Source organism: Ursus maritimus (assembly GCF_017311325.1).
Source record: "Ursus maritimus isolate PB19 chromosome X unlocalized genomic scaffold, ASM1731132v1 scaffold_X1, whole genome shotgun sequence".
Taxonomy (NCBI): Eukaryota; Metazoa; Chordata; class Mammalia; order Carnivora; family Ursidae; genus Ursus; species Ursus maritimus.
Window position 1 is genome coordinate 38216426 of NW_024423319.1, and position 23790 is coordinate 38240215.

The following is a 23790-nucleotide window of genomic DNA, read 5'->3' on the forward strand; positions in this document are numbered from 1 at the left end:
GAGTGGGAGAGGAAGAAGCAGGCTCCCAGCGGAGGAGCCTGATGTGGGGCTCAATCCCACAACGCCGGGATCACGCCCTGAGTCGAAGGCAGACGCTTAACTGCTGTGCCACCCAGGCACCCCTAATGTCCCCATCTTCTATCCATCGCTAACCTCGCTATCACACAGTGATATTGAGGGGCAGTATAGCACAATGGTGTGGTTTCTGAAATCAGCCATTTAAATCCTTGCTCTATCACTTTCTAGGTGTGTGATGTTGAGCAAGTTACTTCTGAGGTTCAATTTCCTCACCTGTAAATGAGCAACCTCAGAGGGTTACTCTGAAGATCAAATGAGGTAGCGTATTATTTTGAAGGGTGATGGGGTAAGGCAAGGCATAGTACTCGGCACCCAAAAAGTGCTGGATAAATAGTAGTTATTTATGGGATTGTGTACATGGATCCGACTTAATTCATAAACTCTTTGAGAGTGGGAAGCATACTTCCTGGATTTTGACACAAGTACAGTGTCATGTCCATAGGATGGTGCAAAGGCTCAGTATTTATTGCATGATAAACTTTTTTTCCTCTTGAGTGGAATGAACAGCCCTCAGCTATATGCAAGATCCCACACATTTAGCTCAAAGGTGACAAAATCAATCGATCTTCTGATGTCTCCAAATCCACAGACACCTGCCTTTGTCTAGAAGTTTCGGTATGGTGTAGACACAACGCGAGTAACTCACACTTTCTGTTTCTATCAGGCTAATTTCTATGAATGTTAACACTTGATTTGTCTTAGGTGCCCAGAATGGGACTGACTCAATCACACGCCTCCTCATTCGTTTAAGTATTCTTTGATTGAGAATTTTTTAAAATGAATACTATCTAATTATATACCTGAACAAAACCTTTCAACTTGTGACTAAGTGCACTACCTGCCCTATTTACCTGTAAGATCTGTGCTGACTACAGATATATTTCTAATTGCTTTGTTCCCAAGCCAAAAAAAAAAAAAAAGAAAAAAAAGAAAAAGAAAAAGAAAAAACCCAAACAAAACAATAACCTACCTCAGTGAGTTCCAGAGCACAATCAACATCTTTGAACTAGGGAGGTGTTGGTTAGGACTTTATTTTTTTGCTTTTGAAAAGTTTGCGTGGGGCTGGGAGGGAGGGAAAGTTGGGGGAGCAAGGGAGGGGTATATAGATTCAACCAGGCTTGAATATTTGTCAATAAGGAAAGAGTATTGCTCTTTACCATAATCTTGGAAAACCCCGGGTGCGTGCTTAGGTGGGTACTAAAGCGACCGCAGTGTGGCCATTTCCCCGACTGCTTTGTACATACTTTATAGGAGCGGTCTCAGGTGTGGAGCTCCAAGCACCTGCTTGCTCAGCTCCGGCAGTTCAGAAACCAGCGTACTTGAGGCCGGTGGCTCAGGTTTCACGTAACTCGGCTCAAGTGTCACTAACACTATGTGTAGTGCCGGTCATCGAGCTGTGCTTTGGGACTCGGATACTTAACTTCGGAGTTTCTTCTCCCCCCCCCCCACTAGTTTTCCTTTCCCTTCTTCCTCCCCGGGCGTGCCCACCTCCTTCCTTTGCTCCTACTCTCCGCTTTCGCGTTCTCATTTCCTACTCCTTCCTTTCTACTGGGCTTCCTGTCTTTCATCCATCCTCTGAGGGCCACAGGGCTTGAGGCTGCGGCTCGCAGGAGGCGCGAGTCCCGCGGGACAGGCGCTGAGGTGCCGAGCGGCGAAAGCGCGGGGCGCGCGCCGGCTTGAGGGCGCGCGCAGGGCAGCCGCGTGGCCGGGCGGCCGGACGGGGAGCGGGGCGCGCTGCGCCCTGCGAGCCCCTGGCGGCCCCGGCGGCCGGAAGGCGCATGTGCTCGCCCGCCGCCAGCTCGCCTCACTTATGGGTCGGAAGCGCTGCGTGGGGGAGACTGTTCCAAGATGGCGGCGGGTTGCTGCGGGGTGAAGAAGCAGAAACTGTCCAGTTCGCCCCCCTCTGGCTCGGGTGGCGGTGGTGGCGCCTCCTCCTCCTCCCACTGCAGCGGAGAGAGCCAGTGCCGAGCTGGGGAGCTGGGACTAGGAGGCGCCGGCACGCGGCTCAACGGGCTGGGAGGTCTAGCCGGAGGAGGTAGCGGCAGCGGCTGTACCCTCTCTACCCCCCAGGGCTGCGGCGGCGGCGGCGGGGGGATTTCCCTGTCGCCACCTCCGAGCTGCGGAGTGGGGACCCTACTTTCTACCCCGGCCGCCGCCACCTCTTCCTCGCCCTCCTTGTCGTCCGCCGCCTCGTCCTCGTCGCCCGGCTCCCGGAAGATGGTGGTGTCAGCGGAGATGTGCTGCTTTTGCTTCGATGTGCTCTACTGTCACCTGTACGGATACCAGCAGCCCCGGACCCCCCGGTTCACCAACGAGCCCTAGTGAGTACCGTGCCCTCCGCCGCTCTCTCGCGCGCGCGCTCGGGATGGGGCTCAGAGTTGAAGCAAAGTATGAGTCCGCCTCCCCGCCGGCGGCTGCCCCTGCCCCTCTCTCTGCCACGGTCCTCGGAGTCACTCGACCTAAGTAAGGGCACCCCGCGCTTTCTGCCCTCCGAGGCAGGCACCCAACACTTGGAGCAGGGTGCTGCTGCAAGAGATGGCTCACTGGTTCCCAAAGGTGTTCGCTTTCTCTTTGCGATAACTTCGAGGACTTTTGACCCTTCCCTTCTCTCCTTCGCTACCCCGCGTCCCCACCGCCCTGGTTTTGGAGATCTGGATTACTCAAGGTGTTGTCCTCTCCTCACTTTGGTTTCCATTTACCCCACGTGAAAGCCCCGCCAGTATTCCCGCCGCGCGTACCTTGCACGGGGAGAGTTACTATCCCACTGCAGGGTGAAAAATAGCAACTATCCAACTTCTGTTCTGCTAGTGATGGAACTTAGCTCCGGAGCTTATGAGGTTACCCGTCTTTTCCTTCGGGTTTCCTTGTGTCCTGGGGAGGGAGGAGGTTTTTTTAAAAACACATTTTCCCTTACTACCTATTTTTATCCGAACATACCCATTAAAATGTGTTTCTAGTGAAGCGCACCGCCAGCTCTCTCACATTTGAAGAGTGAGACCTTTTTTTTTTTTTAATTCCACCGTCTGGGTAATAGCTCATTCAAAGAGAGCTGTCCCCATAGAGCCACTGTCAGTTTGTACATGAAGCGTGCATTCGCTTTTGTGTCGATTTCACTTTTAAGAAATCTGTTAGGCTCGCCGATTTGAGAAATAGTTAAACAATCCAACAGTAAGTGTGTAGGAATTTTTATGTTTTCTTTTGGCTTGTACTTTTAGTTATTTTACCCTTCAAGTGTGTGGTTGAAATTGTTTAAAATAGCACTGTTACAGCTAAAAGCAGGTTAATTCTAATCCTCGTCCATTTGGATGTGTGGGAGATGGGGCATATGGTTTTTTTTTTAAATGTGTAAACTGAGTGTAAACTGACTTTTTGAGTTAAATGCTAGACAGAATGTAAAGCCCAAGGAAGGGCAGAATGACAAAGAGGGCGATTGTTTTTACTATGAGTACTTTGCATCAATAACAACAAAAATAATAGAGAAAAATTTCAGTGAAACTATAAGGAAACCATCAGCCCTTTTCCTTGCTAAGACAAGTGCCCCTTGTCCCCATATCATAAATACCTGAATTGATGTTCTTTTTAAACTGCTTCTTTTCATTTTGTGAGATTAGGGGATTAGACTACTATTGGATAAGTATAAACACTTCTGCCTAGACTAAAAATATTAAATTAATATGTAAAGTGGAAATTGCAATAAAGTGTACTGGAAATTGTAAATTTGTATTGTTTGTTTTCTTTGGCTTTAATGCTTTAAATGTATTTAATTTTATATTTTTGCCACTCTTTTGTGGTCTGTGCATTTTCGTTCAGACTTGGTTCATCTTTGGGCATTTATTCATACAAAATGCGTGAAAAAGCATCCAGACTGACACTTTGCCCAATAAATATACATTTCGTAGTTTTAATTCTAGGAGCTTAAATCCTAAACCCACACCTTTACTTAGCCAATTTGTTTTTTGGTGAAGAAGTCAAATTCATTTAAAAGACTCTGCCATGTAAAAAAAAATCTATGAAATATTTATTAGCTTGAGTCACTTATTTGTGACTTTTGTGCCTTCTCTTGGATGTCTATGATGTATTAAAGCCAGTTGTGGGATGATACATAGGTTGGCTCTGCAAAGTCATGGGACTGCAGAAATTCACTCCTGTTCAGTTACATGAGTTTGGCAAAGGCTGTTTTACTATTCACGCTCCATTGCTCCAAAGCATATGAGAACACACTTTCAGGAGGTGCTACTTTCACACATTTTAAAGTGAGTTTGGGTTAACTGAATGACTGTAACAAGAAGTTTAAAAGGAGAGTGAGCTTGACCAGTTCATACAGAAAATGCTTTTGAAAATGTCATCTTAACAGTGGCTACTTTGCACATGTGTTTAGGTATTGCTTGTCTTCGAATATCCCATCCACTAGATTTCTTTTTCGTGGAACTAAACAGACCAAGTAAGACACACTTTTGACCACTGGGGATATGTTGAAACAATGGTGGAAGAAGAATAACCATTATCATTTAGCAGGCCTTGAATGTGTCATGTGTTCAACAAAACAACTAACTTAGAAGAGACACTGAACATGACCAAGGGGAGAACGAAAGTTTGCTTAAGTGGAAAGAGGACTACATCTTATCTTCATTTATCTTAAAATCATTTTTGAGGTGTACTGTGGAAAATTCAAGAAAATATCTTAAAAGCAGTGTTTGATTATGAGAGTCAAATAACTGTAATCACTTGACCGTGCCTTAGTAAGCACCACACATTTTCTGTTTTACAAATCACATATTTAATAGCATTGTGTACTTATTAGTGGCTTCGTGCGGGGGGGCATAAGCTGTAAATAGACATATTTCTCCTCCCCCCGCTGAGTTATTAGTATCATGTCATGAGCAGCAGTGTGTCAGGTCTTGTCTCTGCTCCCCCCACTACCCCAGAAGACATGCTTTCAACAAATCAGATTCTCCTGTGTAAAAACACACCGCTTTTATCCCTTCCCAGAACCTTTTCTGTCAGCATGTCTGTAACTAGTGAAATCTTGTATAGGTTCAGAAGTTCTTGACTGAGCAGTTACCCTTCCATTCTGAAGGGTTATTAGAAATTTCCTCTAGACGTTGCAGGTTTGGGGAGGGGATGTCAGTATGTGAACAGGCTGTAGGGATACAGATTCTTCACTGTTGGCTGCTGTTTGTTGAGGCACCTACCTCACTCACTGCACAGAGGTAGCAGTAGCTACAGCTTGGGAGGACAGTGAAAACTTGTGTAATGGAGGACACACGACATTCGTGTTAAAAGCGAGGACTGCATTACTAAATCCTCGGTCTCTGTCCTCCAGGCACATTTGCCCACAGAAAGCAGGTTTGAGACATGATTTTAAAAATGATTTGAGGTGCATTTTACTCTTCCGAACCAGAGCTCTTGGATTCGTATGTGGGAACCCAGATAGCCACATCATAGGAAACCCATTTGCTACTATAAAGGGAGCCACTGTGCCCCGTGTCGAGCCAGTTGGACTTCAGAGCAGCCGTTCTCCACTCGGGCCGCACATTTGAACCACTGGGGAATTATTAAAAATGTGGAGACCTGGGTCACAAGCCCAGAGATTCCGATTTAATTGGTCTTGGATGAGGCCTGGACATCAGGATTATTGAAAGCTCCTCAAGTGATTTTTGAACTTGCAGCTGAGGCCAAGAACCACTGGTCGTACCGTATTCCCCTAGCCCTTTCTCCTGAGAGTCAGATTAATTTGGTCTGGGGTGGTGCCTGGGAACCGTATTTTATAAGCACCCTGGGCAATTTTGGTAAACAGCCGGTTTTGGAAAAACCCTTGCAGTGTGGTCGGCTCAAGACCTGACCTGGAATGGAGGCTCTCAGGTCGCTCCTAGGACCGGCTGAATTCGAATCTGCATTTTAACAAGCTCCCCAGGTGATTCTTCCGCACATTAAAGTTTGAAGAGGAGTGGTTCTCCAACTTTAGAGTACATCATAATCTCCTGTAGTGCTTGTTAAAACACAAATTGCTGGGCCCCATTCCCAGAGTTTCTGATTCAGTCGGTCTGGGGTGGGGCCGTGAATTTGCATTTCTAACAAGCTCCCTGGTGATGCTGCCACAGTTCCCAGGACCACACGTCCAGACCCCCGGGTTAGAGAAGTGAGGACCTCAGTAACGTCGTGCAGCCACTGTAAGGGAATGGCAATTTTCCCTGCCAGTTTCCAGTAGAGAACTTCCTGTTTCCATGTCACCAGCCTTTGTCATGTTCTTTCTAACTTAGCACCTGGGAGATTGAATGCTGCCAAGATCCTAGTAAGAGTCCCAGGTTCTTGTGAAGGTTTCAGTCTGAGGTGGGGGGAGGGGTGACTCTTGGAAACCGGTGGTATGATTTTAGGTCTTCCCCCCCCCCGAAATGTTAAACGCGAGGGGCACCTTTTAGGAGTTAAACACAGCATAAATATGATCTCTTAAAGTGAGTTGTATTGATTTTGATAAATAAAGCCGCCTTCTGTTGCCGTAAAAAATGCTTTGATGATTAGCTCACTAAATAACACGTTGTGATAAGATTTTAAAAGCTTTTCCTTACGCTTTCGCTTGCTGGATTGGATTTTAAGAATTTCCCTCATTAACAAAGAAATATAAAAGGATCCTGCCAAGGCACTGGGATTGTTCAGTCTTATATCTTTAATGCTGTGTTGCATGTCACGTCCCATGAACTATTTGTTTTAATCTTCTTACCATCTTTGAAGTTAATGCACTACTACATTTTGTATATACACCATGGCACATAAAAGATACTTTACTATTAACATCAATAATATGGTTTTCCATCGCAATGAATAAAATGTAATTTTTAAAAAATCCACTCCTGGATATGCAGTTCTTGAGAGACTCCAATCAGGTGTTTGAACGGTTAACTCTTTCTTGTCTTGTCCCAGTAGTCAAATTACTGTTTTCCAGCGTGCTTGGGAGGAATTGGGTTGTTTTAGAAAGATGAAGCAGGCACTTTGTTTCACCAGAATAGTAACACTCCTATGACATGTTCGTTAAAAAGGTGATTTGATAATGCGGCTCAGGTCAAAGTGATATTAATACAACATTTTAAACCCAAGCTATTATATTTCTATTATGTCTTTTTTTTTTAATGAAGACTGAGCAGAATAGCTGGAAGGTTTATCTGTCTATTGCAGATGATGCTACTAGGCCGCTACCGAGTTCCTTATCCATGCCAGCATAAAGTCATAATGTATAGTTTTTCTTCAAAAAAGAAAAAACAACAACAATGACACTTATTGTCTGGAAAATTGTTGAGCATTTTTGAAGGTATTATACGGGTTGTTTTTCAACAATGTTGATTTCCATTGGAAGGCAGCCTGGTGTCCTGTCTTACTGAAAGAAAAGAAAGAAGGCACGCCCCCAGTTGTCATTTATGCTGTAAAAACAGCCAGTAACTAAAATGGAAGGATGTAGAAATATAAATTACAAAATTATTTTTATATCCATGCATAAAGGTGTATGTAGGACAAGGTATATTTAGTTAAAAAGAAAAACTCGATTCTTATTTTACCCTCTCCCCCATATGGTCAAAGGGAGTGATAATCTAGCTCATAATTTTGCTCGCTTATGAATTGTGTTTGTGCTGCATTCAGGTCCCAGCTAGTGGGTGGCAACGAAGAAGGAGTCTTTGCTGGGATCTGTCAGTCCAATGGGAAGAAAGACCACTACTGAGAAAGTGAAAAATGCTCTGTTAGCCCATATGCATGAGTAGTTTTTTCTTCCCCCCGTCGGTCTGTGTTTCTGAGAAATACTAGCATTTACATTGTTGTCTTTAGAAAACCGTACACTTTTTGAAATTGTATTTGTGTTAAAACACTGTAACGTATTACCACAAAGGATTATGATTTTGAGATCAGTTGTGCTTCCCATTTATAGACCATCTTACTTTTTGAGAATGTATATGTGTGAAACACTAAAACTTGTGCAATGAGATTAGTCAAAGTTCCCTATTTCAATAGGCATTATTCTGTTCTCTCAATGTCACACATGCTTGCCTGTTTTAAAGCAGCACAATGACCACGGCTTTTACATTTAAATTTTTTTCAATAGTCTCCCCCCCTCCCCGAACTTGTGTAATAATGTCTCTTTTTGATACTGTTCTGAATCAATTAAGCTAAGTAAGTGAGGACCAGCAGTAAAAGCCAGGGGCTGCCAAGAATGGACCTTCAATGTGTAAGCTGTCTTTCCACAATCAGTAATTGGGCAGTTGCTCACAGGACACTGGAGACAGTGTGGGCAGCCAGTGGTTGTGTAGGTGGGAAGAGTAGATTCCCCAACAGTAAACTTATTTAGAGTTTGAGCTTCTGTAGTCACAGTGCTGCTAAGAGCAGAAACGAGCCACAAGCTTGTGTAGTAGAAATAAAAGAGCCTGAAGGAAGAAGTATGGTGTAATAGTGCAGTTGGTTGGGTGGAGCATATTTTATGTTTGGTCCAACGATAAGTGGCATCTTTTCTATCCAGTGTGGGTGTATTTTCTGCAGTTCTTAATGTATCATACTTTCAAACTTGCTCAACCTTAAAAATGTTAGTTTTGAGGAGCTGGGTGGAAATTATATGTCACTGGAGGAAGAAAACCTGTTATTTCTTTTAGCATATACATTATGCTGAGTTCCACCGTTGGAAACCAGAGAAGTTGCTCTATCCTCACAAAGCTTCCAGTCTTGTTCAAGGTATGACACAAACATCAGAGTCGCTTGAAATGCTGACAGTACCCTATATACGTGATTGTAGATGAAGTTAAAAAATGGAATACATCAAATGTCAGCACGGTAATGCTGTGGAAAAAAGGAGTGGTCAGAAAAAAGGCTTTTAGGAAGAGGATGACTTTTGAGCCAAGTTTTGAAATGGCAAAGGTACAGAAATTATTGAAGAGTCTGGTATGACCAGTAGATCTTGAAGTCTTCCTGGCAGTTCTCGAACTCGTTGCTCACCACCACACCCCTTGCCACAGCACTTGGGGATTCCCAGCAGCTGTCTCCAGCCAGCAGCTTGCACCCCCAGCATTCTCCGTACCACTCCCCTTGCTCTTGTCTCAAAGATCAGAAAACTTCAAGGAAATTACAAGTAGCCTTTTGTCCTGGGAACCCTCTGGGAAGGCTGGATAAGAGATACTGGATCTGATTATGGTCTCTCGTGTGAGGAGAACAGTATTGGCAGAAGAGTCCTCCAGGATCTAAGAGGACTTGGAAGGAGAAGAATTTCATGGTACGGCAGACCAGCTAGGCTTGAGGTTCTAAGGGCGCTAGGAAAACGGGTGTGGGAAAAGTAGGGGAGCCACCCCAGGGGCAGAGTTCATGAATATAGGAATGTTGCAAAATCAAGAAATGGAAGAAGTTATCAGCAGATGCAGGGACTCGCACTCCAGGGCCAGGTTTTGTGTAGGAGTGGAAAGCTTGCAGCTCACCTGTTTCTTGGCTGCCATCCTTGCCTCTTCTTTTCTTGGCTCTGTGCCTAGCTATTCTTGTGCTCAGGAAAGTTTGTTCAAAAGCTCAGTTGGAATGGCTATGAAATTTGATCACAAGTGTAAGAACCTCCCCTTCCCCCTCTTCATCTATGCCCAACTGTATCTAATTTGAGAGAAAGGAGAAGAAGACACGTTGGTTTATAGAATTCAGATCAAGTATAAAGATAGCTGAGATAGCTTTTGGGCGAGGACCTGAAATTAGGGGACTACATGTAAGTGATGAGGCATTGCAGAAAAAAAAAATCGACCAAATTCCCATTGCTGGGGGAAGTGAAGCAGGGAGAGGCTTTGAACCTAATTCAGAGTTTACAAGCCTGAGAAACTAGGAGGATGGTGGTGCCACTAAAAAGCATGGAGGTGAGGGAATGGGAAGAAACAAATAGTTGGTCAGATGAAATCAGATTTCTTATTATGTGTCTTTCAAGTGTCAGCAGTCATCCAGCATCATTTCTTTTTTTTATTAGCAGAACCACAGAGCAGTGGCAGAGCTATTGTGGCGATTTGGTCAGTCTCTTGGATCTCTCCAGCCTCCCCTGCCCCAGTTGTGACTTTGAATGCTCAGATGGGTAGAAATCAGTGATAGTTTTCAGCTTTGTATTGCTAGTAAAACTACCTGACAGTATGTTGGGTTTCCCTAATGTAGCTTTATATGGTATATATATTGTGTATCATCAATTTGTAAAGTAGTCAGCGATTCTTAGATTTCCTTAGTGTATGTCTTAGCACAGTGTTCAGCGAAATAACAGCCTCTTGGAGGACCATCGCAAGAATTTGTAGTTTCAGACCGCAGATTAAAGGAAATTTCTGAAGGACCGGAAGTACTACCTGGTACTCAATTCTAGGTCCTGTGTCCTCAGGCTCAGAAAGGAAGAAATCAAGCTGGATTCATTTTGCAGCTTTGCTCACAAGGAAGGATAGATGCTATCAATGGACAGGATCAACCATATTGCTTTATGATCATTGCGATCTTCAGTGGATGGGCAAACGTAACAAGTTTTACTTGAGTCCAGGCCTACTAATATTAATTTTTGTTTTTTTTTAAAATAAGGTCTGTGATGGTCTTGATGATTCTTGCCTTTCCCCTATCTGTTTCATTTTACAGATAATCCACACTGTGACCCAAAGCCACATGCAATGCTGGGAGAGCACAGTTGACTGTATTATGCAATATCCTGCCAGAAGATGCTGACCAGCTCTCTAGTAATGGAAAGTAGTGAGACTGACTTAACAGCCTATGTAGCTTGCCTTGCCATTCCGTATATTTTCTGTAAGCATATGACACACAATTCTAGCAGCATCTCTTCTAGTGAGATTTTGGATTGCTGCAAGGTGTTAACACCAAATTCTCTGCTTTGCTTCAGGCATTAGTGGGTCTTTGAGTCATTCTCCTAGAACGGAATCTATGAAAAATTGGTTTTGTGCTGTCAGCCTCCAGGTCCCACGGCACTGTGACGGCCTCAAAGAGATGCTTGTGTGCTAGTCACACTGGTGTGCTGCTTCTCTGTGACATTGTTACTGCTTCTGTAGCCTAGCAACCGTACAAGCATAGGTGGTTTGGGGTACAAATAAGTTATATAGCTGGGGAAACTTGGGACTCAGTACATACCTCATTGTAGTAGGGAAAATACCTTTTGTATCCTGATTTTGAACAACAGTGAGGTAAGTGTGTAGATGATGGGTGCTTTTTTTTTTTTACATCCTTCTCAAATGATTATTTGGTAAGTGGAAGACAGTGTTGGTGATTTATTCACTAAAGGAGAACCTCATGAAGTCTTCTGGCCTTTTTCCGTGTTAGTATTGCCCTCAGTGCATTTTACGAAGTTTCCCACGATTAAGACAAACAGATATTCGTGGACTAGCTCTTTGATGTCAGGACGAGGTGCCCGGGAGTCAGTGGTTAAAATTGTTCGTTCAGTTCATGGGTCCATCTACCGCACACTCTTGTCAATTCAAAAAATCCTTACAAGAACAAATGGGAACGATACCTCTTCTATTTCTCTGACACTAATGAGGTGATGTGTGGTTTGTGGTGTGTTTTACTCCACAAACTCCTCTAATCATTGCCCTGTTGGGCAACTTGTTTTGCAGAAAGCCACTCTTTCACACTGTGAAAGCATTAGCTCTGTGGAGAAGGAGAGTCACATAGGGCTGGAGGCAGGAATAGAGGGCACGTGGGAGCCAGGGAGGGAGGAAAACGCGATCGTAGTCAAGTGAGGTGAAGCCTGGATTCAGGGCAGAAAAAGGAGACTGGAGTGCCTGGTCTGGAGTAGGGCTGCTGCAACAGGCATATTTTACATTATACAATCCTGGGTGTCCCTCCTGTTGAAATGAGAAGGAGGCCTCTGGGCAAGTTTGGGGGCCATGGGACAAGTAGCTTATGTATACCCCAAACATAAATGGAGCCACTCTCTGATCATGATCCTTTGTCTCTTGACTTGTCTGTGAACATAGTTCTAAATCCTCAGATACTCATATGTGTCTTACTTTCAGGTCTGTGTATTGAGGTAGTACTAGATGTATGAAGTTTTGGTTATAGAGCTTGCTCACAGTCATTCTCCATAACGGCAGTTATGGGACGGATAATATTAAAGGATAGACCCCACTGTAATTTCTGACTGCAGAATGCAATCAACAGGAGGGCATTCTATTGACCATACTCATGTCTTCTGTAGCTTTTCTCCAGTGTGTCTTAACAGGACCTACTATGGTCAGTCTAATTTGCAAGTTACATTCTCACTGATAACTGGAGTGTCAGTCATTTTTGGTTAATCAGTTTCTCTTTAATCATACAGATTGATGCTGATCATACAGTATGATGCTTTTAGAAAATCAATTGATATATTTAGTGATAAAAAAACACATAACGTGAGACCTACCCTCTTTCCACATTTTTTTTTTTTTTGGAGAGAGTGGGGGTGGAGGGGCAGAGGGAGAGGGAGAGAGAAAATCTGAAGCAGGCTCCACGCTCAACACAGAGCCCGATATGGAGCTCAGTCTCATAACCCCGAGATCCCGACCTGAGCTGAAATCAAGAGTCACTTAACTGACTGAGCCACCCAGGTGCCCCTCTTTCCAAATGCTTAAGTGTACTGTACAATACTGGTAACTATAAGCACCATGTTTAGCTTAGTTTTTGAAGGTGCACGATAGTGGCTCTACCTAAAGCAACTAATGTTTCATAAGAACTTTGGGAATCTTTTAAAAATTAATCTTACAAACATGTATTAGACATGCACAGAGCTTAGCTTATTTATGGGAGAGCTTAATTTAGGCTTTGAAGTATTTATTTTTACAAACTTATTGAAAACTATGAGTAAACTAGTTTAAAGGCATCCGAGTAAGAAATAACCATTAAAAAATGTTTCAAACTAGTAGCATGTCGGTTAGTATTTGACATGGCATTTATCATTTACTTTATTAGTATACTTAATACCACCTACCTGTATTTGAAAAGAACTGGATTTTCTAGCTTTCCTTTTAAGTTGGTATTCTCGTCCTCTGTCTTTTAGGGCTTTCTAATGAATTTGCTAATAATAATATAAGGAGACATCTTTGACAGGTAGGAACTTTGCCTTTGCTTACCTCCTCTTAACAGTGGAAGGATGAAGGCAGAGGGAGATCATTCGTCTTGACGGTTGAACCTGATGTTTCTGAGCAAGTGTGTTTTTTAGAGAGATGGAATATTGGAAAATACCTTGCCTAATGGGCTATTTTAAGTAAGGCCTTTTAAGTCCATATGTGTATATATAAACCACTTAAGTCGAGCACTTCTTGAAATTGCTTCTTATTTGCTTTAATGAAAAGCTCATATCTAAAGGTGGTTAGTGGAATACTCACTTTGGGAGCGCATATACTAAGTGCGGTAGTGGAACCTGTGAAATAATAGATATGGTCAAGTCTTGAAAGTTGTTTATTTGCCTCACTGTCTACACTACCTGTGTGAGATTCTTTATCATTAGGAGAGGTACAGACATTTTTTAAATATTATTGCTGAATTGTGATGTATTAATTTGGATTTTGGAGCAGTTTCTAACTTCTGCCATTTAGAGATGGCTTTACAGTTTTAGAGAAGGGAGAAGAATTTCCACTATGATTATCCCTTTGCTTGTAGACATTTTAAAGCGAGTATTTGTTTAAGCTTCAAGATACATTTGCCAGCATTATCTTAAGACAGTCTGTCTTACATCAAAACCTATCATTCTCAGCTAGTACTGCTCTTCATATTGTAAATTCTAACATTTCAGTTCAACAAGTAATATAGTGGTTGTGGGTGAAAGGTCTATAAAATAGGCATAAGCCATGCTTCCTGCCCTTGAAAAGCTTGCAGTCATATCGAGAAGACAAGATTCATGAAACAAATAATGAGGTCACATGATTTAATGGCTGAATAAATGATGGAGACAATGAGGCCTGTTAAGAGTTTGGACAAAGACTAATGTGGGCTGGGATTATACAGGAGGGCTCCATGGACAAAGTAGGATTCGGGCTGGGTAGACCTTTCACAGAGGGATAAAGCAGTCTAGACAGGGAAACAACTTAAAGACACAGCGGTCAGAATGAGCATTATACAGTAGTCAGTGGGTACCAGTGAAAGGTATATTAAAGTCGGGGAGATCGTAGCAAGAAAGGGGACCCCCGTCAGGAGACTGTTGCTATAATTCAAGCATTGGGAAATGAAGGCCTGCAAGTTGACAATTTTAAACTATTAATGGCCTGTGAATTGCCTCTTTCTTGGTAAAATTTCCCTTTTGTCCAGCTAATTATGCCTCAGCAGCTCCTTTAATGTCATGAATGTCATGAAGCCTGGACAAGAGACTGGGAAATAACACAAGCAGGAGTCTGCTGTGTAGACAAAGTGCTTTCATTTATCAATAGACATTCAGCATAAGTCAGTTAGATTAACATTGGTTACGTCACCCTCTGCCTGAGTGCCTTCTATGTTCTGTGTTCCTTTTTTTTTTCTTCTCAACGTCAGTGTCTCAGACATGAAGTTGAGAAAGTTGAGTACCAGCAAAGATAATGTAATTTAAAAAATAAACTACCTTAATTATTATAGAATTAAATGGCTTTAAGCCACCTTTTTTCCTCAAATTAATTAAGTAATTTTACTTGGTTGTTACATATGTAACTCACATAAGGTAGGTACTGGGAATTATAATAATTATAGTAGAATTGTATACTAATGATTGAATGACGTTATTTATTAAGTTAGCTTCAACATCGGTTAGTCTAATGGGTATGTTCCTCAGGGTTGTTAACATGCCCCACTCAAGAATGCTACAACTCTTAAGACACAGATTGTATGAGCAAAATCTTTAAACGTTTCATAGTATTATTTAGAAACAAAATTCTAAAATGGTTTCCTGGATTACAATAAAACAGCATTTTTTAAAATTTTATGTGTTGACCAACAGTTACCCTTTGAAGAAGGAACAAATTCTTAGTCTTTTCGTTGATGATTTGTCTTTAATTATATGAAGACATATGTTTAGAACCCAAAACTTCTTTTTCAGGGATCGCTGTAAAATTTCATTTCATTTTAGCAACTCTCTTCTTTTATTCCCCAGAATATGTTACAGAATAGAAGTGTTACAGAATAGAAGAAAATTATTTCCTGTTAGACTGATCTCTGACAGAGTCTAGCCACATAACCATGAACGTTGTGCCAACGTACTCAGGAAGTTAAAAAACAGCGCTGGCACAGTGCTTATTAGCAGTGTTCTCCGTGTAGTCAGTTTAAGGTCTTTTATAAGTAAACAGGCTCACCCTCATGTCATAGACTTGAATCATGAATAATCTGTAATTTGAATTACATATTACTACAGTGAGGTAAAGAAATACCAGATGTTAAAATAGTGGTAATGAAATATGTTTGAGTCCGAGCTTTTGAAGAAGAGATAGAGTTTGGCCTATATCTGTGATCACGGACCCCTGCCACATACTAGGGTGGGAGGCCAAATGGAATCCAGTGGTTCTTAGGACAGACCACACAAAGGTCCGTGATCCCTTTCAATATGCTTAAAATCTTTATTAGCAAAGGTGAATACTCTCATCAAGGGAAGGAGAGGTGAGTTTGTTTATACAGGGTTGAACCACTGAGATGCCAATTTCACTTCTCACAGGCTTCAAACAATAGGCATGTTACATGGGCAGTGGCCTCCATAGTGTAGAGCACAATCAAGGAAAAAAAAAGTCAGTGGTTTTCCGTTTTGGCTATGGCAAGAGAACAAGCAAGTCCTATTTTAAAGTGAAAAAATGGGTGTGGGTCCAAAGGGTCCTGGTTCCTGTCTCCATTGGCTGCTTTCAGAACCTTTGCTGTGTTTATTTCAGTTCAGCCTAGAGAAATTCAGGTCAGTTTTTACAGAAGAGGAGCGTTTTAGTCTTGAAGCTTTCTCTCATTTCCATGAAGAGTATAATTATTCACCATCCCATAATAACCATTTGTTAACCCTTTACTAACTTAATTAACTTGCACCAGCCCAGCACGGCCACTGGTGCTGTCTTGTTCTCAGAATTGTTATCTTGATTTGGATATTTTTGACTCCTTATCTCTCCCACTCCAAAATTGAAGTGTAAGTCTAGGAAGATCCTCCTCTTCCCCTTCCTCAACATAATTTGTCCTTGGAGCTTGGTCATTTTTGAGAGCAGCAGTCCTGAATATCTGAAGACTTTGTAGCAACTGCATTAAATATTTTTTACCACTTAAATTCTAGCAGCGTTTACCACTTTGCATTACTAGAAAGTTTACTGGTTCTGCTAGTCTTCCAATTTGGGGAGGGGGGGTCGAGCGATGAGGACAGAGAGGTTATAAATTTATGACTTTGAAATTTTTTCAGACATTGAATTTGAATATCTAAAAGAGTGTGTTTAACTGGACTGATTTTGAATTCGGGGCAGTGCTAGATCTCAAAGATTTCTGGAAGTTTTTCTAGGGAGGTTTTAAAGCAGAGAATGGGAGATGTTCCACTGTGTTCCTTCCTATGCCTTACCTGGAAGTGGGTATCTTTGTGTCTGTATGTATAACTGACACTGTAACATCTTTGTGGATTTATTTGATATTGTTTGCTATTTGGAGACTGACCTGGCTATATGTAGCTATACGCAGGAGGAACGTGTGTTTATGATTCCAACAAGGTATGGCATTAATCACCTGCTTATCTTTTCCTCTATGATTCCATTCATATAGAATCTTGGAATACTTGGAGAGCTATTTGGTACTATTTATTTTCTGCTGCTTTGTTTTATTTATTTTTTTAAGATTTTACTTATTCATTTGACAGCACACAAGCAGGGGGAGTGGGAGAGGGAGATGCAGGCTCCCCGCTGAGCAGGGAGCCCAATGCAGGGCTCGATCCCAGGATCCTGGGATCATGACCTGAGCTGAAGGCAGACACTTAACTGCCTGAGCCACTTGGGCACCCCTGCTGTTTTGTTTTAAACTATAGGTTCCCATATGTTTACATAAGTGCTTCTTTCCTAATATTTCAACAGTCAGGAATTCTTAGTCTACTGCCTAAGAAAGGATTTTAGAGGGTCAGCAAACCACAGTGGATATCCTACATTTGGTGAAAAAAAAAGGAATACTTTTATTTGTTTTTTATGGAAATTCTTGATGTGTCTGTTCTCGCATTAATATAATTTAGATGAAGGAAAACAGATTTGAAGAAGCCTGACCCAAGAGATTTTAAGTTATCCTGAAAGCACAAATAATATTTTAGCATGTAATTTCCCTCATAAAATGTTTTATGGCAGACTTGTTTATGTCATAGTTCTGAGTCAAAGCTGAATTCAACACATTAGTCTTTAACTTATCCAAAATTAATATCTTCTGGCTAAGAACCAACACAGCTTTATGACTCTTAAACCATTTCCTTATATTAATCACCAGCTGTAGAAATGTGCTTTATTTGGGGGGCCATTTAAAAAAAACAAATTTTTTGTTCACTTCCTGAGTTATGGCGCAGTTTACAATGCAAAGAAAATCATAGTTGGACAGCCAGATAGACTTACTAATTTAGCAACTTATTCATACATATTAACCTTAAAGTATACAAGATTCAGATTCTTCAAATTACTGTCTCAGCAAAATGAAAAATTATTTAATCAAGGAATTTAATGGTTGCTCATAAATTCCTGAAATTGCAGATTTTAAGTCCATGAATTCTAAAGACACCTAGTAGTGAAAACCTACCGTGTTATATACCTTTATTGTAGGCTCATGCTGGTTTTAAAAAGTATGTATGGAATAAGACAGTGAAACTCTGAATGATGGCTTCATAAGTATCACTGAGACTATTGTTGATTTGAATGAGTGATTTCCTGTATATTAAGGATCTGCTCAATTTAAGTTGGTTTTCTCAGACAAGATTTTAATAGTTTTGTAATCACGTTTTTAAAAAGATTTTATTTATTTGACAAAGAGAACAAGCAGGGGGAGGGAAAGGGACAAGCAGACTGCATGCTGAGTGTGGAGCCCCCACACGGGGCTTGATCCCAAGACCCTGAGATCATGACCTGAGCGGAAATCAAGAGTTGGATGCTTAGTTGACTGAGCCATCCAGGTGCCCCACTCTGTAATTCCTCTTATAGTGTTTTAAACATTTAGTGAGTGATTCTCAACATTTTTCTTCTTGCAACATGACTCTGTGTCCTGCAGCATGATCCCTATACCCAGAGTTCCGTGTACAATTCCAGGTGCTACTTTAAGAGGGGCATGTCAGTTATTTTGAAAGTATTATGTGTTTGTTCTCATGCTTCTCCCCACTTCACCTTCCCCTTCTTAAACACACACACACATCCAAAGGTATGAGAAGGTTGTTTTTACATCATACCTGCAACTAAATTCATTCAGGACCCCCAAAACTATCCAGATGAAGAACCACTTATAATATGTTGACATTTCCCAATTTAGTGTTAGGATAATGGTATCATTTTGGTCAAACTTTTTTATAACTTGTAATTTGTTTTGGCAACATTATAATGAATCATCAATTATATGGGGTAAAATAGTAAGTGTCTTATTAAAATGAGTTTTTAAAATGTTTATGATTCTTTATATAATTCAAGACTTAGAGCTTATAATCACTATCTACCGCATTTCATCTAATAAATACACTGAGACCTTTTCTTAGTAACCTTTCATCTGTTAGGACTCTAGGCATTGACCTAGATGCTATGCTTTCAGTCCCACCATGACTTGGATAAGTTACAGTCTCGCATGTTCTATTATTTAAAACTAACATAATGTGAGTTTTTAAAAATAAGTAATATTTAAAAAATACTTGAAATGCAGCCAAATGTTGATAACAATAAATGCCTCTTCATTTCATCTGTTTTCAAAAAACGCATTTATTTCCTTGTAGTCACCAAAGGTAAAATGGAATGTAAATGTAGGCTGATCATATTTTCTATCTTCTAATTTTGTAGATGTTCATGAATACTTTAACCTAGCAATCTGTGTGTAGATATCACCAAGGATCCCACGTATTTTTCTGGGTACTTTTTAGAGCTGAATGTTACAGTCTTTTTAGAAGACACCAGTTTTAGAATGATTTTCAAACTCCAGAAAAGAATGAATTTCCGGAATATTAGAGTAAGGACCTTAGAAAATCTACTCCTTTATAAAAGCAACATGGATACTGGCAAATATGTTCAAAACCAACTTTTTCAGAATTCTGGAAATTAACCAAAGACTTCCAACAACCTGAGCATTTACTCATTAAAAACAGATGATTTTCAAATAACAACAACAACAAAATAGATGATTTTCCATAAGAACAGTGAGCTTTGTTGTGTTTTAACTTGCCCTAATCCTTTCTCCCTTTCTCCAGTTCCATAAGGAAACAGTAGCCTTGCAACCACAGTAGCTGTGAAAACCAGTAGCCACTGGAGGGGCATCCTTGCCCAGTGGAAAAGCGAGAGGAGGGCAAAAAAGAGGCTGGCCAGAAAACTTAAAAGGAGAATCTGGGGATGGGATAGGGGGCTTTAGCAAGCTCCAAGATATTCTTGGTTATTTAGAAGGCCACACACATGTGTAGGGCTGTGTGTAGGCCCAAGAAAGACTTGAGGAGCCCCTATTTCCTCACCTCTGGCTGACCTTGAGAACCTATGGAAGCAGGAAATGAAGGCCAAGGTAGAGCTGTAAACTGCTGGAGCATTGAAGGCATACCCCAACACACACATGGTCTCTTGACTTAGGTTGAACAATCTACTGGCTCAAGACATTTAAGAAAATCCCTTTCCAATCATTAGTTGACCCCTAAGCTAACTGAGCAGAGACTTCAAGTGGCCACACATGACACTGAATACGGACTTTACAGAATCAGTCCAAGAAAGTCACTAAACAGTCAACAAGAAGAACAAGCCTTGGGGAGGGATCTGATTTCCAAACTTGCTACGTTAAATTATTTAAAATGTTTACTTTTCAACAAAAAATAAAATACAATCAAAGACACGGGAAAGTATGATACATATACAGGGAGATAAGCAGTCAACAGAAACTGTCCGTGAGGAAACCCAGATGTGCTTACTAGTCAAAAGTTTAAATGAGCTATTATAAATATATTAAAAGGAAATCGTGTCTAAAGAATTAAAAGAAAGTATATGACTATCTCATCAAATAAAGAATATCAGTAAAGAGATAGAAATTATTTTTAAAAGAACCAAATGGAAAATATGGAGTTGAAAATTTCTGTAACTGAAATGAAAAAATTTACTAAAGTGGTTCAGCAGCAGATGTGTCAGAATTAAGAATCAGCAAACTTGAAGATAGATTAACATTATACTATCTGAAGAACAAAAAGAATGAAGAAAAATGAGCAGACCCTAAGAGACCTATGGGACACCATCAAGTATACCAACATACATATAATAGGAATCTCAGAAGGAGAAGGTGAGGAAGCAGAAAGAATATTTGAAGGAATAATGGCTGAACACATCCCAAATTTGTTAAAAGCAAAACAACATTGACCTGCAACATCCAAGGAGCTCAACTGAAAGTAGGATAAACTCAGAAGGATTCACACCTAGACACATGATAAGTCAAGTTATTGAAAGATGAAAACAAAGAGAATCTTGAATGCAGCAAGAGTGAAGGGACTCATCACAGACAAGGGATTCTCAATAAGATTAACAGCTGATTTCTCATCAGAAACCATGGAGGCCAGAAGAGTAGTGGGATGAAATACTCAAAGGGCTGAAGTAAATGGATTGTCAAGAATCCTATATCTTAGCAAGACCGTCCTTCATAAATGAAGGAAAAATTAGGACATTTCCAGATAAAAACAGAGAATTTGTTGCTGTAGATCTGCTCTGTAAGAAATACTAAAGGGAGTCGTTCAGGATGAAATGAAAGGACACTAGATAGTAACTTGAATGTACACAAAGAAATAGCACTGGTAAAGGTGACTACATAGATAAGTACAAAAGACAGTGTAAAGGTATCCTTGTTTGTAACATTTATTCTCCTATCTGATTTAAAAGACAGTTGAATGAAGCAATAATTATAAGACTGTTGATGGGCTTATCACGGACAAAGAGGTCATTTGAGTGACAATAGTAGTTTAAAGGAGCAGGGTAGGGAACAGAGCTATAGTGGAAGAAAGATTTTGTAAACTATTGACATTGGTTGCTTTTAATCTGAACTAGATTTTTGAAAGTTAGATGTTAATTATAACTCCCAAGGCAGCCCTTAAGAAAATGACTCAAACTAGAATAAAGAATTGGTAGTTAGCTTTAGAAATCTCATTGTGATGGCATGCAGGTTAGATTCTGGGAGTGAGATTATAGATTAATTATTTTCAATGTTTTATTTGAAAGTTGTTTTCATATACTGTAAACAGGTTGAACTATATTGCCTACATGGAATATTTTGACCTCTTTCCAGATAAACTTTAATAAAATACGAAAAGCACTTCATAATTACCAATTCTTAGAACAATCTCCTGAACTAAGAGTTTGCTCTTTTCCAGTTTTTAAGATGGGAGAACTGTAGCACAGAGAATTTAAGCCTTGCCTGTTTCTTCTTGGTAGGATCTCTAACATTGTGAGAGTTGTAATACTCAATCACTGGTTTTATAACATAGCCCTCCCCTCTCCTAACAGTGGTTAATGGCACATATTTATCTTTGATATTAAAATTAATATATTTAAGAATTTTATGACCCCTCTCAAGGAACTGAAGACAAGTTAAAAATCTGTCCTTGAGCTTGATTGCCTCTCTTCCAGAACTAATTCAAAGTGACCTTCAGTCTGATGTGCAGTATCTGTCACAAAGTCTGTATTTATCTATTGCCTGGAAAGTTGTTTTTAGCTCAGATGGAGGTCTTTTTCTTTTTTAAGATTTTTTATTTATTTTTTTAATAGAACACGAACAGGGGGAGGGGCAGAGGAAGAGGGAGAAGCAGACTCCCCACTGAGTAGGGAGCCCAAAACAGGGCCTCCATCCTGGGACTCTGGGATCATGACCTGAGCTGAAGGCAGACGCTTAACCGACTGAGTCACCCAGGCATCCCTCAGATGGAGGTCTTAAGAGACTGTAGGGAAAAAAGATGTTCTTTTCTGAAATAAGTATGGCACATCAATAAAAAAAATGTTGAATTGTTTTTATAGAAATTTCTGAATTTTAGAAATGAGTCATCTGTCAATGTGCAGATTAAGTGCATCCTTGAAAAAGTTAATGTGAATTAATATTTCTGAAGAATTTACTATGACCAAGGCATTGTGGGAGATTCAAAGATAGATAAGATGTGTTTCTTGCCCTCATCAAGGTTTATTATTAAGGACAACTTGTGAACTGTTGTAATATTTAATTAATTTTATATTACTGCTTACTTTGATAAAGAAGAATTAGAGAGTTTTAGTATGACCTAAACTTTTGGAAGTTACATAACCTAACTCACTAATAATGTACAGAATGGACTAATAGTTCTAGATGATAAATGCCACTGTAACTTACATTCTACTGTTGGTTATTGGTTTCTATGGGGAGACAATCAGCTCTAATTTTGACTTGCTTTCAGTTCTGTTTGAGGAAGAAGTAATGTGGCAGACAAAATGATTAAAAGCTCTGAACAGTTTTGAATGGACCTTGAACCAGCTGCAAGCAGCGTGAAACAAGGACTGTACTGCTTCTGGGGGCAGGCTGTCAGGATCAGGGATGTCCAGCAGACAAAGCAGGATTCCTTGTAAGCGGGAAGCTCTGGAACTGGTGCTCTCAGAAGGGACTACCATCTTCTCCTCTCTCCCCACCCCAGGGATCTTAGTCTCCTTCTTTAGCATTTGTTTACCAAGTTTAAAGAGAGAGTAGCTTAGCAATTTTGTAATAATGTTTCAGCTTAGCAGAAAGCTGTACCTGGTTGAGGAAGAGAGAGAGGATGAGGTTCCAGTATATAGGTAAAGAAGGTGCTGGTTTGACCTCCACGAGGTCAGAGGACCATCCTCAAGGGATGAGGCTTGTTAGTTATGAAAGCATAATTTCTTTCTGTAATATACTTGTAAAAGTCTTTTTTTTGCCCTCACAACAAACCCACTATACTATTTTTTTTAAAGATTTTATTTATTTGACTGAGCACAAGCAGGGGGAGCAGCAGGCAGAGGGAGAGGGAGAAGCAGACTGCCTGTTGAGCAGGGAGCCAATGTGGGGCTCCATCCCATCCACCCCGGGATCATGACCTGAGCCGAAGGCAGACTTTTAACCAACTGAGCCACCTAGGCGCCCTATCCCACTATACTATTTTAATCAAATTAGTTCAGTTATAAGTTAAATGATTTTTTAAGTTATTTAATTTTTAAATTAGAGAGTCTTAATTAAATGAACTGTCCAAAGATGATTGACCTAGATATTAGTTACTTTGGGAATAATGAGATAGATAAGGCTTCCCAGCCCTTAAGAAGTTTATGCTCTAGGGACGCCTGGGTGGCTCAGTCGGTTAGCATCCAACTCTTGGACACTTGATTTTGGATCAGGTCATGATCTCAGGGTTGTGAGATCAAGCCCCGGGTCCAGCTTTGGGCTCATGCACTCAGCCCAGAGTCTGCTCCTCCCCCTGCTTCCTCTCGTGCATGCTCCCTCCCTCTCTCTCTCTCTCTCAGTTAAATAAAATCTCAAAAGAAGTTTATACTCTAGTAAAAGAGCTAAGTTATGCACTGAGATAACTGTAATACAAATGAGTAAACGTCTTATGGAAGGACAAATAAAGCCTATAGAAGTTAG

The 23790-nt window shown here is 40.8% G+C and overlaps 1 protein-coding gene across 3 annotated transcripts in view; it reads left to right on the forward strand.

Moving 5' to 3' along the window:
• The first annotated feature begins 1874 nt into the window (after positions 1-1874).
• Positions 1875-23790, forward strand: part of AMMECR1 (AMMECR nuclear protein 1) — a 108944-nt gene continuing 87028 nt past the window's right edge. For all 3 annotated transcript variants that reach the window (XM_040629124.1, XM_040629130.1, XM_040629135.1), the window contains exon 1: positions 1875-2399. In XM_040629124.1, coding sequence (XP_040485058.1) covers positions 1927-2399 — 473 coding nt within the window. In that variant the 5' untranslated portion in view covers positions 1875-1926. The remainder of the gene's footprint in view (positions 2400-23790) is intronic.